This window comes from Branchiostoma lanceolatum, chromosome 15, assembly GCF_035083965.1.
Source record: "Branchiostoma lanceolatum isolate klBraLanc5 chromosome 15, klBraLanc5.hap2, whole genome shotgun sequence".
Taxonomy (NCBI): domain Eukaryota; kingdom Metazoa; phylum Chordata; class Leptocardii; order Amphioxiformes; family Branchiostomatidae; genus Branchiostoma; species Branchiostoma lanceolatum.
Window position 1 is genome coordinate 12,007,196 of NC_089736.1, and position 17,575 is coordinate 12,024,770.

The 17,575-nt window shown below is 39.2% G+C and overlaps 1 protein-coding gene across 1 annotated transcript; it reads left to right on the forward strand.

The window, feature by feature from the left end:
• The first annotated feature begins 1,181 nt into the window (after positions 1 to 1,181).
• On the forward strand, positions 1,182 to 16,447 carry LOC136420852 (ubiquitin-conjugating enzyme E2 E1-like). The gene is made up of 6 exons (XM_066407965.1): positions 1,182 to 1,297; positions 1,617 to 1,905; positions 2,334 to 2,384; positions 9,765 to 9,897; positions 10,661 to 10,808; positions 16,228 to 16,447. The coding sequence occupies exons 2-6, from the start codon at positions 1,775 to 1,777 to the stop codon at positions 16,323 to 16,325; spliced, it is 561 nt and encodes a 186-aa protein (XP_066264062.1). The 5' UTR covers positions 1,182 to 1,297; positions 1,617 to 1,774; the 3' UTR covers positions 16,326 to 16,447.
• Positions 16,448 to 17,575: the final 1,128 nt, after the last annotated feature.

Consider the following 17,575-nt stretch of genomic DNA (forward strand, 5'->3'; position numbering starts at 1 on the left):
TCAAGTTTTTTTTTTAAAAACCTAAATCAAGGAGCTAATACATGTATACAGAAGGAGTTCTATTGAAACCCCCAACCACACCCCTAGGGCCTAGGGATGATTATTGAAAAGTCCCTATTTGAAAGACCTGAGTTCGAAAAATAATTACCATAATGACTGTCTTGGGACCCTGCACTACATGAGGAACAATAAGCCCAGCGAATTGTTATTCTTATATAAGAGGTCTTCCAAGGGCAGTATTATTCATATTCAGAGATTCCCAACATTTTATTTCAGCTCCCAAAAATCCCCCCAAAATACGTCTGCATACCGACCTGACATTTTTGACTAAAACGTCAATAATATCAAAATTTGCATTAAACATTTTAGTGATTGGCAGTTCAAGATATTAATTTTTACGCAAATAATAGATTTCAATCTTTATCTCTTTGGTCTATGGTTTATATCTAAATCTATATCATGCTCTTGGTATCATGAAAAGGCTTACCGAAAAATTCGAGGCTTTAGCACGTTGGAACGGCCTGTCAATCAAATAGGGTGATGCACAACAGGTTGCTGGGAACATAATGATTTTTTTTTATCATTAAAACCACGTCCCGAATTGTGGGGACATAATCATAATGCGGGCTATAGTAATTTTACCTCTAATGCATGTATCTTTTATACTGTGATGTGTTCCATAATGATTGGGATATTTTGTCCGTTTTGATACCGTCTACAAAAATTAAGTCGCAAATTTACAACCATTTGCTATTTATATCTTCACTCGCCCTCACGATATGCTACCTGATATCTAGATATTCCGATATTTATCACAATTTATCGCTCAAGAACCAAAACCATTTATTCCTAGCTTGCTTATAAAAACCGCTGCGTATCACAGTCGCCAGGGCATTACAGCTAATTCCCTGAGTACATTAGCCGTTCTCTATTTGTTCTCCCTCCCTAAGTCCACTATCAAGAGATTTACTCGACTTTCCTGAAACATTAATCATCGTTTTAAAGGTTCCATTTAGTGACTAGATAGTTTCCTGATCTAAAACTAACGCCATGATGATATGTGGTGAAGACGAGTTGTAGATTTAAAGAAACGACGAACAAAGAAAGTGAATAGCTCGTTTCCGCTTAATTGTGATAGTTCCGGAGGGAGGGTAATAGAACAGCCGGCGCTGGTAACAAGACACGCGGCTTGCCGGATTTTCTGTCCGAATTTCTTAATTTCTCGGCTTTATTTCGCCGAAATTGTAACCAACTGGTAGCCTGAGGCGTTCCTTTGCTGTCATAGCTCCAGGAAACGGTGAGATTTTCCCGCCTTTTGTCGCCAAACGACGTCTAGAAGTGATTGTCTTAAGCCGGTCGATTGGCGGCCTATGCTTTTTGATGAGGCATTTTGCTATTGAAAGTAACCTTAACCCCTTATCAAATTCTATCCAAGTAGTGATCAGAAACCATCCTTCATCTAAGCCTTGTTCACAAACCTGTGCTCTTTGTTAGACAGGCGTTGACAGCTGTTTTGGGGGGTTTAATTTTTAAATGTCTAATTTTAAAGGGAAAGCGTCCCGTGCTGACACATGGGGACGGTAACTAAATAGCGGATGTGTTCTCATTTCCTACAGGAATAGAACTCGTGACCACCAGATTGAATCTGCAGCGGAGATAGTACATCACAGCTCGCTGGGAGTCGAACCATTGACCTTGGGTGTACCAACAGACCGGCTTGATACCGTATATATTTTGGCAATCGATCGGTATACCAGGGACGTGTCCTGAGAAGATGTCTGCAGCCGAGCAAGCCGGGACGTCTTCAAGTTCCTCCTCCAACTCTTCTCGGAGACCCAAGGACCAGAGAGACAACAACCTTAAGCTGCTGAAGTCCACCAAGGCGCTGTCCACCAGCGCTAAGAGGTACCAGATCAAGTCGGCATTAATAACATCGCGACGCCGCATTTTCTATCACCATTAATCATGCCAGCCTCTCCTTGTAATACTGCCAATCAGCTCATTTGCATATAAGCTAAAACCTGGTCCTGTTGGACACAGAAGTGCGGGAAGGAGCGAAGATTTATACCATCTTGTTGGTTCTTAAGTGTAGTTTGCCGTGGATGTGGAATTGGTGGTGTTTAAGGGCGGGGGAGAGAGTATGGTGGTGCATAAAATAACGGGAGGGTCAGCTGAGGCGGCCATCTTGTGTGTGTACTTTGCACAGTGATTATGTCGCCTTCCTTTGTCAGCTTCTGCTCACGGTTTATTTTATCGCGTCTGCAGTTGTTTTTTGGGCAGGGATGTTTCCCTCTGGGTAACTCTCACCTGTTCCCCGCATTGTTTTTGTGCAGGATCCAGAAAGAGCTGGCAGAAATCACGCTGGACCCGCCGCCCAACTGCAGGTAGATAGATGTGGAGTTGTGTTAAGGTTTAAGGTGAGGTTGTGAGAGTGGAAGCTCTCCCTACACAAACAGAGCCGGCTTTCCTCACAGGTGACAAACAAAGGGGCCTCCTGAGTACCCAGGTGTCAAGTAGCACCTGAACAAGTTGGGGTGAAGATGGCCACGGCTTAGGTTTCTACAGGTGGGGTCGGGGCAAAGCGAAACACCTGTATTTATGTCTTACGATCCACATCATTTAAGAAAACCATCCAGTAACTGGCTATTCATTTTGGCAAGTGACGCATTAAAATGTACTGCTTATTCGGACAGTCATGGACATGCATTACAGCCGAAAATTGGGTCAGCAAAATTAGCTTTACAATATGGATGACAGGTATTCAATTAAATGCGACACTGAAGACAGAATCCAATTTGAATTGCAAGGACATTAATGAGCTGGCATTTAAAGGAGAGACACACACGTCAACTCCTTTGTTTGATGTTACATAAATGCATTCAGACAAATGTAGATCACAGCATATTAAACTATCATCCATATCATTAGCTTTCTGGTCTTGTACTGACAAAAGAAATTATTACAAATCCAGATTAAAACTATTAAAAAAGGCACATGGGCTTCAGGTTTTTAATAAACACACATTCTTCGCTTTTGAAGGTTATCTAGACTGTTAGTAATGTTTCATAAAGCATATTGGCCTTGAAAATTGAGACCTGTTTTGTACCATTAGCTGTAGGGCATTGCGAAAGATAATGAAGACAATATAAATTATCTGAAACCTGATAGCACAACTCAGTCATTGTTGCACAGGGTTGAAATTCATTTTTGGTAAAAAATCATGGTGCACAGTATGAAATTAATATATTTATAGTAGAATGTCACCAAAACCTAATAACAAACCTTAATACCTCTCTTTAGAGCATTAATCTAAGAGTCTATATTGCTGACTTCAAAATTTTGAAAAGTACAACAACAAAGGTTTTATCATTTTTGTCTTTAATACGCATGAATGTCAAGACTATGCTGCATACTAGACTAACTGTAGAATTATATCAGTACCATTACGTACATAAACCCACAGAAATATCCAGGTTCACCAATACACCGACGGTCAAAAATTAAGTGCACAGCTTCAATTTTGGGTGCACAGTAGTGCATATGCACCCATTATTTTCAACCGTGTAACACCAGGATTTTCATGTTGCTGAAGAATTTCACTGTGGAAAGATGTGGAATTCCTAGTGGAACCTAAACAAGCCCATGTCTTCATTAGATTTAGAAGATTTAATAACATTAAGAGAAGATAATACTGTAAATACAGTTAAGTTTGCATGGTTTTTATTTTGTGGTAGGGACAAAATGGAGTGTTCGCATTTGAAACAATAGTAGCGCTACTGTAATAGGTAGGCAAAAAGCTTTGCAGTGGTTTTAAGTTTGCGCCGAAGAGTTCACCTCGAAAACTGCGGACATAAAACCGCTGCGAAAATTTCTGCATTTACAGTAGCTTTTTGTTGTTTCCAGATTGTTGTAGGACTGGAGACATTATGAACAGTATTGTGAAGCTAGAATCTCTTTGTAGGATACATTTTAACAACCAGCTGTTGCCCCACGAGACAAGGTGTAATTTTAATCATTAACAAAAGTAGAAGGTAGCAGATGTTTGGATATGTTTGACTAATAAATATTAAGTGTTAGTGAGTCACTAGTATCTCTGTAGTTGTTATACATTCTTTATTAGAAACAAATATGATAGCTTGATAGACATAGATTGTAATTTTGATAGACATAAAGGGGTGGCTTGAACTGGCTTCCAAAGGAAATACTGTAAATGCAGAAACGTTTGCGGTGGTTTTATGTTCGCGGTTTTCGCGGTGACCGTTTCACCGCGAAATTAAAACCACCGCAAACATTTTTGTCCAATGCTGTAGCAGTACATTACTAAAGCGCTGCCGCAAACTTAAAACCACCGTGAACACTCAATTTTCGCCTCAGTGCGAAATAAAAACCATGCGACTTAAATGCAAATCACAATATATAGCTTGGTAGACTTAGATTGTAATTTTGATAGGCCTAAAACGGTGTCTTGAACTGGCTTCCAAAGGAAATATTACCATCTTGTTACTGTGAATTCATATATTTTTGCAGGGATTTAATTTTACGATCGCAGGCCTGAAAGAAGGTTTTTGCTGTGTTTTGAGTTTGTGCAGGTTGAAACAATTCTGATTACAGTAGTGATACTGTAAATGCAGAAATGTTCGCGGTGGTTTTATGTTTGAGGTTTTTGCGGTGAACTTTCAGCGCGAACTTAAAACCACCGCAAAACTTTTAGCCCACCTATAACTGTAGCACTACTACTGTTTCAAATGCGAACTCAAAACCACTGCGAACGCTCCATTTTCTTCCTACCGGGAAATAAAAACCACGCGAACTTAAATGCATACAGTAATGCATATTCACGGTGTCATGAATTGGCAGTGGAGATGTCCCTGCAAAAAATGCAAAAATAAGACCACTGCAAACATTTCAAGATTTACAGTATGCAGTTTATATTTTCTTGGTTCTCGAAAGTGTCAAAGTAGATCTAAAAATTTTGGCAGAGGACAAATTGAAAACATTATAAGCTATAGGCTGGGAGGAAGTATTATATCGGAGTGTACATCCCTTGAAACTGTAGGGACTTTCCCCTCACGTTGTCTTTTATGTTGACCTTCAAATTTGTGTGGCCTACTGTACAGTTTTCTTAGACAAAAGCAAGCATCTCCTCAAAAAAGAAAGCAGTCTAGAATCCACTGAATTTCACTCTCCTTAGTAATCAACGACATGTATACAGAAGATGTGTGGTTTGGGTCTTTGCCAGACCTCATGGATTTAGAGGGTCTGTATGGGGGTCCCGACAATGCTTTAGGCTGAGTTCAGAAGAACCCCCTACATATTACGCTAAAATCAAGGAAGGCAATTAAGCTTAATTTGGTCGCCTTGCTACGAATTACGTGAATAAGGTGGATTTCCCTACGAATTATGGGAAATCAAAATAGGCTGCCTACGCCTTGTGGAAAACCGCATGCAGACCCATTTAGAATTCTAGCTTTCACCTTGTCCCATGCCAATGCATTTGTGCTTCTTTGTCTGCTTACATTTTGACCATCCAGTTTAGTAGTATGTTTTTTTCCTAAATCGGGTAAGCCGCAATTTGAAATTACGGCAAATGTTGACATTTTCAAGGTGGTTTTCAACGCGAACTTATAACCACCACGGAAAGGCTTGTTCCGTCTTCTGCCGATTTCAACCGCAAACTTAACACCCCAGCAAACACTCCATTTTCTCCCTACCCCAAAATGAAATACCAGGGAACTGATAAATGCAGTACTGGTAACAGTAAATTATTGTGGCCTTAGAACCCACATCATATTTAAACTGTTTGAAAAAACACATTTTTCTTGTTAAACCAAATTTCGAGGCTTAGGGTGATGTGTGTATATGATGTGCATTTATTGTCAGTGTTTGTACACTATCTGTATACTATAACATGTCTGGAACATTGACCCAAATTGGCGATCATCTCTCAAGATTTTAATGAAAGCTTCTCCCACAGTTGACCTATTTCTTTATCATTCTATCTAAATGGCATTAGAGGGTCTCCCTTAATTGCTCATTTCGAGACTCCCCAGAAACAAGTACCTAGCCATCTCAGCACCTGCTGCCCTTTTGAGACAATTTCTGATGAATTTGAATAATGGTGCAATATACCTTAAGAGAATTAAAACCATAAAGACAAGATTACGGGGGTAAATAGGGATTTGATGTTCCACTATATCCGTTTTGTTTTTTCGTTTCAAGGCATCCTCATTTGAGGTGAAGCATGATGCTTTTTCAAGTAGCTAGTGGTAGTGCAATGTGGCTTCCCTACGGCTTGCGTTTTTGGCCAAGCACTCTGGGTCACCCCTACTCTTCTCGATAAGTGTGTTGGGTTCTTTTACGTGCAGAGGTTTGACTCTTGAGGCTAATGCCTGAAGCTCCCTCATACACGGGGCCGCCGGCTTTACGTCACCATCCAAAATGACGTATATCTATACAAAGATGTATATCTATACAAAGTACAAATACCAGTATTTTTTATTTGCTGAAATCAGAATGCCTAGAGAAATACTGTATTTGATTTGATTTGGCTGTACTTGCACAATGTACCAATTTTTCTGGGATTTAATTTCGAGTCAGGGAAAAATGGAATGTCCGTGGTGGTTTTTGGTTAGGGCAGAAACAAGGCAGAAGGCAGGCAGATGACCGAAGAAGCATTTTTGCAGTGACCTAAAAAAATGCACATTTAAACCCCCATGAAAATTTACATTATGTGGATTTTGGTACCAATAGCTAAAACAAGTCACGACTGAGGTCAAATTCTCAGATTATATAAAATGAAGGCTCGCTGAAAGAAGAATTCAGTTAATATGTTTCCATAGATTCTGGCTAGACATATTATTCACAGTCTGGAGACCATGCAACAGTTCATTATGTAAAGATGTAGCTATAGAAAAGCCAAGTAAAGGAGTTGGCCTTCTTCTAATAACACAATTTGCATAATTTTTGGTAGCCATTTTAGAAGTGCACTAGTTGATCATAATTGTTTCTCGGCTTATAACCTAGGCAGTACACTCTTGTTCTAATTTTGGTAACATTAGCAGTCCATGACCTCTATATAAAGCTCTAAGGCCACACCAATTTATTTTCTTGGTAACGGAATAAAAAAAATTTTTAAAAAATGTTAGATTTGAAAAACAACATGAAAGAGAGAGAGAGAGAGAGATACTGCTTATTCATTTAATATTGCAGTAACTGTTGGTAAAAATGCAACTGTCTCAAATGTATCTGTCTCAAATGTTAGTGATATCAAATATTTGCGATGATGAAAGTTTAGCAGGTGACTATTGACCATGAAAGTCCCTAAAATTAAGTTACCGTTAAAACAAATCAAGAATTACGGTATTTTCTGTCACAGCTTTTGACAAACCTTTCAACACTATTACAGTAATACTGTTTGTAAACGGTACTTGAAAAACCGGGAATGTATTGAGAAATGTGCTTGGAATGTCCTTGATGAATGGCTGTAACTGTACCAACCCAACCTTTGTTCGACAAGTTGTTTGTGCAATAGAGAAATACTGTTTGGTCAGTGTTCACTGTGTAAACATAGCCTGGCAACATGCCAATGTAGGCTGTTCAGGCCTAGAAAAAAAGTTGTGTTTCTGGCAGGGGTGTCTCCAGGACCCGTCCCTCCGTCCTGGGACGGAAATTTGCTTGTCGGGACGGCAAAAAAATTCTCCTCATTTATCTTATTTGTTGTTTCTCGGATTTTTAAAGATAAGGCTAAAATTGAAATATTAACATGGTTACAGAGTCTAAGGGCTGTAGATTGTCTATACATGCAGAAGGATGCAAATTTTTACTTCAAAATGTCCGAGAGGCAAGGAAAGAAATTGGTATGGCCAGTGAAAAAATGGAATGATCCAAGCTGGCCGTTCTGTGTAGGGGGATCCTTAATCATTACACCTCTGTATATAAAAGAACCCAACACACTTATCGAGAAGAGTAGGGGTGACCTGGTGTGCTTGGCTTAAAACATGAGCCTTACCAAAGCCGTGTTGCACTATTGGCCATCGAGAAAGCATTACACTTTGTCTCAGTATTACGCTTTGAGTTCAGGCTGTTATTCTTATTAATAATGATAGGATGGTGGAAGTTATTATAATGGCATGTGGCCTTGTAGGGTAATTTGTTCCGGTCGGAAGGGCCTGCATGATACATATGGATCCCAGATATGGTATGACAAGTATGTGGTATACGTTATCACCACTGCATACAGGAGGGTTTGCAGTTTGTTTGCTTGCAAATATCATAACAAAGGCATAGACGGAATTCTTTGATTCAGCAGACAAGGAAGAAGTACTGTAAATGCAGAAATGTTCGCGGTTGTTTTATGTTCGCGGTTTTCGCGGTGACCGTTTCACCACGAATTTAAAACGCCCGCGAACATTTTTGTCCAATACCAGGCTTTTAGCTAGGCATGCGTCCATGCGTCATCTGGACGCATGATACTAAAATAACAAGGAAATGGGACGCCCTCTTTTTCAGCTAGACGCTCAGAGGACCCCGTTTCCCTGGTAAATACAGACACATTTTTGTTTTTAGTGCTTGAAATGGTCTGCTAAAGGTATGATAAGACAAGAACACACCTAACCCCCGCATTACAGCATTACCCCCCCCCCCCACCCCATTTTTGGACACCTTGTCTGTAAATCCTAGCTAAAAGCCTGTCCAATACTGTAGCAGTATGTGACAATAGCACTGCCGCAAACTTAAAACCACCGCAAACACTCCATTTTCTCCTTAGCACAAAATATAAACCATGCAAACTTAAATGCATTTACAGTAACCAAATCCCAGAACAGATGCAGATTCTTGTATAAACCTGCAATCTAAGGCCTAGGGAAAAATGTTGTTTATGATACAAAAAAAATTAAGGGTCGGTAGGTAGGGCTTCTCCTCTTTTTCATTTCGGCAACAAATACCGTTTAACCTTGCAAAACTTGAATGTACCGTGACACTGCTAATACATTATAAGTGATATTTTTTTATATCATATTGTATTCAAACAGATATACTTGGCACAAGAACATGTATATCAATAAACTGAACAATGTTTACACATTACTACATTACATTAATTGTTTAAATAAAGCCTTTAAGTTAATCTGTTAGAGGACTGTGAAATACAGGAAGTCTGCAAGAAAATACGCAAGACTTCCTCAATTTTATTTTGAATTTTTATCTATCAGAAAGTTCAAATTATATGTCCCATGCTAGTCGTCGACCAAAAAAAGGCTAGGGTCTGTTGGTTAACCAGAAACAATATTTTTTTCCTAAGCCTAAGGGATTTTGAGTGCCACTCACTATGCATTAGGGTGCTGGATTCACATGGGACTTCCATCGTATGATTTCTTTGTATGAAAAACCTCCTGACCTTTAGGACATATGTTATACTACATGCAAAATTGCCAGTAAAAAGAAGAATGTTTCAACTGTACCAATAGATATTTCATTTAATGATAACGTTATAGAACAAATGGCTTGTAAAAAAATTATGGTCAACATTGATTATTTCAAGATTGGCAAGGTCACATATTAGATTGACTATGGAAATATGAAATGCTGAAAGTAACACTTGTACATGAACATAGAGAAATTTAGATTTCTGAAGTTTAAGTGTAGAATAATAGGTGTATTTGAGTACCATTCTTAATACGCTGCAAATGAAATTGAAAACATTATTGGCTTACACTGCCATCTGGATATTGTTTAATCACTTATAATTTCCTTATTTTCGGTAGTGCTGGTCCAAAGGGAGACAACCTGTATGAATGGGTGTCCACCATCTTGGGACCGCCTGGGTCTGTGTACGAGGGCGGAGTTTTCTTCCTGGACATCCACTTCTCACAAGACTATCCCTTCAAACCTCCCAAGGTGAGCCATGGCTTTCGTTGGACACTTTGTGAAGACGTCTGTTGTAATCAATCCTCAGAGACCCTGTTCATACTATGCAGTGCAAGTCACCCGAATCGCCGAAATCGCCGAAGCCGCATTCCTTCACACGGGGGGTTGAACGAGCGCGAGTTGTAAAATCGCTACTTCCTCATACACGCTCTTGTTCCGGCGGGATCCCTAAGTTTCATCTGTATCCCCACATCCCCGAAGATGGCCATGAGCACGTGTGTCTCTTCGTCATCCCAGACGCCAAAATCAACCGATACTGCCATATTTCCGCGAAATATTCCAACAAGCTAGGAGGTAGGCAAATATCGTATTACGGCGGCAAATGAGCAGAAATCAAGGCTGACGTCACATATGACCCCTTGAACCATGTCCGGGTCAATATGCAAAGTAATGCGCCCGATGCGCAGCCAGCGACTTCGAGCGTACATACATAGCCGGAATGGGGTCAAGTCTGTCTGTATCTGTATAGCCGGTATAACCGCCCTTCGGCGTAACACGCCAGCTAAAGTCGGTAGTAATCCACCTCCCGGAGGTAGATTCGCTGCGATGCTCATCGGGCGTTTTCACATGCGAATTGGAGCGTTCATTCTAGGCCACAGCAATGCGGCTTTGGCGATTTCAGCGATTCGGGCGACTTAGTATGAACGGGGTCTTTGTGAAGACGTTTATTGTAAAATGAATCGTCAGAGAGAAATGAAGTTTTACGACTGTTGATTTTTGCCTGTGTGTCCAGGTGACATTCCGGACCCGTATCTACCACTGTAACATCAACAGCCAAGGTGTGATCTGTCTGGACATCCTGAAGGACAACTGGAGCCCCGCCCTCACCATCTCCAAAGTCCTGCTGTCTATCTGCTCACTGCTAACGGACTGCAATCCAAGTAAGCAAGAACATACATGTATCATAACTCAAAATTTGAACTAAATTTAAGGCCACAGCAATTTAATTTCTTCGTTAATTTTTAGGTTCACATTTTTTGCGGTGACCTCTTTAATTTAAAACCACTGCAAGCATTTCCCTTTTATCAGTAAAACCCTGCATGGCAGTTTCAACTGTAAACTTAAAAAAACACTGATAAATTTTGCTCCCCGTTGCAAAGTTAAATCCATTAGGCCACACCAATTTAATTTCTTGGTTACCGGATTTTTATTTTCCAAAAAAAAAAATTAAAAAATAAAAGTCATGAAAATTTTTTTTTTTTAAATAAAAATCTGGTAACCAAGAAATTCAATTGGTGTGGCCTTAAAACAATTCCCCTTTTACCATATTTTAAAACTATTTATACATGTTTGTCAAATGAGGAAGTTGAGAACACATCTTTTGTGTATGCCTACTCCCCAGGCATTTATTCATGTAGCACTCCATCTATGTGAACTTAGCATTCATGGGCATGGCTGTGTAAGAAGGAAAACCAGTTTTAGTCCGTACATCAAGGTCAATTGAATGATGTTGCATGTCAATTTCTATTTGGAAGACCCACTAGGTATAAAACTTTACTTGCCTTTGATTGTCAAAATCCTCTGACAAGACATTTTCCTACACTTGTCAAACAAAAATTGGATGTTAAATGCATCTTTGCTGAATTCAAATTGGCTTTAAGGATAATTTTGGATCTTTGTATGTATGTATGCAATTTCAAGACATTGCGGATAAAAATGTAGTCAACGCATGCAATATGGGTAACAAAAATGAGAAACATACTTGGTGTACATAGTTGTTCTATCTGCCTTTGACTGTCAAAATCCTATGACAGCCATTTTCCAACACTTGTGAAATGATGAGAAGTAAATGATTAATACATCTATGCTGAATCACATTATCCTTCAAGGATAATTTTGGATTTTTATTTTTATATGAATGCAATTTCAAGACATAAAAATTTAGTTAACGCATGCAATATGATTACAAAAATGAGACCCATACTTGGAGCCTAAGGCCACACCATTTTAGTTTCTTGGTTAACGGAATTTTTGAAAAAATGCTAGATTGGAAAACAGAATCTCAGTGGAAAGTTTGTACTTTGGTGCACACAATTTCAGGGAGTGAACAGGGTCAGGTGCAAGTTTTCACCCTAGCTTTCTGTTTAAATGATATCTTCGTGCTAAAATTAAAAAAATCTGTTAACCAAGAAATTAAATTGGTGTGGCCTTAAGACAAAAATATTTAATCAAGGCTTATAATACGGGTAACAAAAATGAGAACCATACTAAGCTGTTATTTGTACCTTACAGTGAAGTGTGTGCTTATACAACTAGTCCCAAGGGTGCTATCACTCAACTCAACACAAAAGGGTCGTATAATTATCGAAGCCTGTTTAAAGATGGCATTATGTCATCAACAGAGCTGTAGATACTAAAAGATAATTGGTTCATGATATAATATGGTATCCAAAAAATGGTGGGTTGGAAGTAAGGCTATCTAATACTAGTAATAGATCTAGAAAGGCATAATTTTTGAGTCAGAGGAATATATTGAAGGTATTATTGGCTGTTCAATTGCTGAGGCTTATTTGCTGGGGTCCAAATCCATCTACTGCAGTATTAAATGAATAACATATAACACTACAATTAAGGATGCCACGCATCTTCTGAGCCACTGAGACTTAAGCTGTCAATAATTTCCCGAGCTGTGTTATGATTATATAAAGGAAATGTATTTATAAGGTGCTGCATAGATTTCTAATTACAAAGCTGAGGAACATAAAGGGTTTTTCCCCCACTCAGTTAATTTGAAACGAAATGCAAATCTAATGATGGTTTGAATTTTGTGCATTTGTTACCTCAAAAGCATTCTTTTGACTGCATTATGATTAATACTAATTGCATCTATTAGGGCTTTTAGAATATCCATATGCATATTTTATATAGACGGGCTTGAAATGCAATGAGACAATTAGAATAAGGTTTGGAGACCTATTCAAACGTAATCATCTAAAACTGATTTTGGTTTGAAGAATAATTACATGACACAGTCCCTAATGCTTAAAATGGCGGCTACGATAGCCCTCTCATTTCAAAGTCAGTTTGCCTCACTAGGCCTTTTGAATTAGGTTTTGAGACCTATTCAAATGAAAACATCTAAAACTAATTTTGGTTTGAAGAATAATTACATGACACAGTCCTTAATGCTTAAAATGGCGGCTACGATAGCCCTCTCATTTCAAAGTCAGTTTGCCTGGTCGTTTGAGACAAGAAGAAAAATGAAAGCATCTAAAACTGATTTTGGTTTGAAGAACAATTACATGACACAGTCCCTTATGCTTAACATGGCGGCTACGATAGCCCTCTCATTTCAAAGTCAGTTTGACAATAGGAATTAGGTTTGGAGACCTATTCAAATGAAAGCATCTAAAACTGATTTTGGTTTGAAGAATAATTACATGACGCGGTCCCTAATGCTTAAAATGGCGGCTACGATAGCCCTCTCATTTCAAAGTCGGTTTGCCTGGCTGTTTCCGTACTGCCGTCAGCAGTGATGTCTATCATGGCTGTTTGCAAGTCTCTTCCTCTACAAAAATGTGTGCGGCATTGAAGGATGACATGTAGCTAGCGGGCTGACATTCCTCTGGCAGATAAGAGAGCACCTTTGTTACCCTGTTAACGTAACTTTCCAAGCTTGGGGATACTTTCTGACAGGTGTTTGTCAGTACATGGGTGGCATATAGATATACTAATCTTGCTTTGTACCAAAACTGAATACTGGTTACCAAAACTGTTAGTGATGGTAAAGTGTACTACTATGTTGTGGCTCTTGGGTTGGGGTTTTGTTCGCGTTAAGAATGTTCACGTTCGCGCGGCAAATTTTCGCGTTGAAAATTTGAAATGGAGAATATATTTACAGGTTCAAAATATCAAAGTAATTTTATCATCAAAATTTTTTTCCCTTGGGAATAGCACACACCAAACCACACCACACCCTGCCCACACACTTTTCAGGGGAAAAGTTTGCCTGTAATTTTGATCATTTGCTTGTTAAAATATGCTAATTAGTTGATCAGAAGGAAATTGAAGGTTTACAAATCTAAGGTTTCACATCCAAACAAAATTCAAAGGATTTTTGAAATTTAAAAGAAACAAAAACACGTTGATTCCGAAGGGACTGAAGTCTATTCCCAAGGGAGAAAAATTTTGATGATAAAATTACTATTTTATGATATTTTGAACCTATAAATAAATTCTCCATTTCAAATTTTCAACGCGAACATTTTCCACGCAAACGCAAATATTCTTAACGCGAACAAAACCTGTTCCCTGGCTCTTGAGAAATTTAAGAATAAGATTTTACAAGAGAGCACTTTTTGACTGTTAAGAGTTTTTTGTGATATTGCTATGTTACAGAAGGTGTTGTATGTGGATTTAGTCATTCCTTTTACTGAAAAGCAGCATCAAACTGATAGAATTACAGCTCTGAAACTATATTTTTAGATTACATGGCCTATTTTTTATTGATTTTTTATTGAAGAACCCAACAACTGTACTGTACTCAATTTCATGTTCAAAATGTATGGTTGTTGTGGAAACTTCAACTGTTATTTGGAGTAACTGTTATATCTATTGTACATCATGTTTACGTTGTACATTTGTCTGTATTTTTGTTGGCCCTGGGTCAGCTGTTACCAGCGAGAGCTACCTTGCCTGACCCAGTGTAATGAATTGTCTCCATCTAAATCAACATACAGTCAAACCTGTATTAGCGGTCACCTTTGCATAGCGGCCACCTGCCCATAGTGGTCACTTTTTGTCGGTCCCTTGGATTTTTCCCATTGACATAAGCATTAAGAATAAGGCTATAGCGGCCACCTGTCCAACGCGGTCGCGGCCAGACGATTTTCGGTCCCGCGAGTACAGTAACACTGCCGATAACGGGCAATGTGCGCCGGTGGAAGCCGCATCGCCACCACACGCCGGGTTCAAAATCTTCATTTTTTGATGCAGTTATCAAGTTTATGTGAACTCAACTTGACAGGATGATAATGATAAAGAAAACAAGAATGTTTTATCTTTGTTAGATTATCCATGGTTTGACGCGAATTGAAGTATTTCTTCACATGGCTTGCGTTTGTACATCGTAGCATATTTGACTATTTCTGTGCCTTTGGACTGGGCAAAAATTACGGTAGTTTTTGGAAAATACAACCCGCACATGTATCTGATGCGCTAAGTTCGCGAATTGTTTCAATGTCGGCCCAATATTTCCGTTTTCCCCGGGAATTCATCCGAAATGTGCCCAAACACGATTTTCACAATGGCGGAGCAGCATAAAGGTCATCGGAAGACACCACTGTTGCGGAGGTATAGTGTGTTAAATTTATTTTGCTGCAAACTATCACTGAGGATAATCACTTAACCAAAAGGCTCAAACTAAATATGGATAACATTACTATGATGTAAAATTTGGGCTGTTGCAATGTTTTTAAAATACAAAAAAGCCCTCAAAAGAGCGACCTTCCTCTCATTACCCTATTAGCATAATGGTAGAAGCCGATCATGACAAGCAAACAACAACAGACAAGGAAAATTATCGCCACGATTTTATGTTTGAAAACGGTCGAAAACTAACAGTAAGTGGCAACTGAGCAACATGTATTTTGTTCTTAACTAACAAGGTGGCATTTTGCTGCGAAGGACTTAGTTTCATATGATTAAAACTCGTTGGTGACGCGTGTGCCTGCAGCGAAGCAGTCGCGAATGATCAAGAGTAGAGTATGGCGATGCTGGTCTGTTCAGACATGAAGCTCGAGCAAGCCATGGATTTTTGAGTTGGCAGATACAATAATTCTTTTTTCAAGCCCATAATAGAAGTAAAAGAACAACAAGCGAATTTCTAAAATGTGCCTTACCTATGTTAATGTTTAGAGTAGAGTAGAGTAGAGTGTACTGTACGGTGAATAAAAAAAAATGTATCTCAGTGGGTACTGAACTAACATGTGTCACTCGTGGTCAATTAATCAACATTTTCTCCATAGCGGCCACCTGTCCTTAGCGGCCAGTTTTGGCCAGTCCCTTGAGTGACCGCTATAGACAGGTTTGACTGTACATACATGTAACATAACATAACAAAGTGTTCGGATAGGAGGCATATTGCCTATAAGATCCGCGTCTTAAGCTATAAGTTCAGAGTTTGTAATGAGAGTTCATGTTGGGCTGGGTGAGTACTCCAGTCCCCTCCAGTGGTTGTCCAGTTTTGACTTGAAGGTGTTCACAGTTTCGGCAGCTACAAAATCCGCAGGGAGGTTATCAACACAATACAAAATACTGTACTTAATGTGTATTCGACTCACCTTGGCTTTGTTGTTTCAGGTGACCCCTTAGTCGGAACGATTGCGACACAGTATACGAACACGAGAGACGAACACGACAGGATAGCTCGCCAATGGACGAAGAGATACGCCACGTAATGTAGCGCGTTGTTCGCTCCGAGCCTATCCCTTTTCCTCTTATAAAATAATGGCTGGGCTATAAAACAGTGCTTTACTAGCCAATTTCTTTAGCCTGACTTTGTAATGCTTAACTCATGTATACATGTAGTTCAGACTGTGCTGGTGTTGTTTAGTATTAGTCATTGTACAAAATGAACTGTTTGTGAAAACTTCTTGTCTGGCCATTTGAACGTTGTCTACACAATTCTACTGGCCCGAGTACCATCCTCTGCAGTGACCGCTGGCTCAAAAAAAATCCCTTGCTAATCGCGGTTAATTAGCCCCCGTCACAAATAAAAAATTCAGCTCGGCCGACGCGTTGGCGAGCTTCAAATGTGCATTTTCAGCCGAAGTACGGCCGACGTCCTGTCGATTACGCGGGCTTCGGGCGATTTTTAGAAATCAAAGTTAATCGAAATATTGGCCTTTTACCAGGTTAGTCAATTCTGACTTCATCCATGTCCAAGAGATGGTACTATCTCGTGGAGGATTTTTAGTTTTTAGTGTTCGATGGACGTCACCCGAGATTTTCATTGGAAAGTATGGTCAACGCTTGAGCGATTTTGAAATTTGGCGAGCTTCGGGTGATCTACAAATTCGGCCGACGCTTGCATGAATTGTGACGCCGGCTTTGGCAAGCAATTTTTTTGAGCCGGTGGTCACTACAGAGCATGGTACTCAGCCTACAATTCTACACAATGTTTGGATGTTTCTTGCCTTTAAAACAACGCAAAGTAGTCAATTTTGTTTCTTCATCTCTCATATAAGTGTCACTATGCCATGCCAAATGTTGTTGTATAGACTTGGTCTCAATAGTTGCAATACCAAGCATTCATTCAAGTGTGGAAGTTCGGTAAGCTTTTAAACTAAAGCCTATACATGTATATGAGGGAAAATCAGACTATAGTCAGAAGTAAAGAAATGAACTCTCTTTTGAACCACCTTTGTTCAATGACAAGTTTACAGAGTGATTTCTTCCCATCCATAACAATGTAATGAACAAAAAAACTTCATTGTTTGCATTAAAGGCACCCAAAGCATTTTATGAGTCTTGAAAACTGGAAATATTCTAGTTGCTGTCATCTTTATGCAATTGACATTTAATGCCACTGTTTACCACATTTGCCTGGGGATTTCATATCAAAAGCGCGCAAAAGCGGCACAAAAATAATCTACATTGTGATCTTTTAGTTTTAGTTTCCACGCCTAGTGTAAATAGACCGATACCA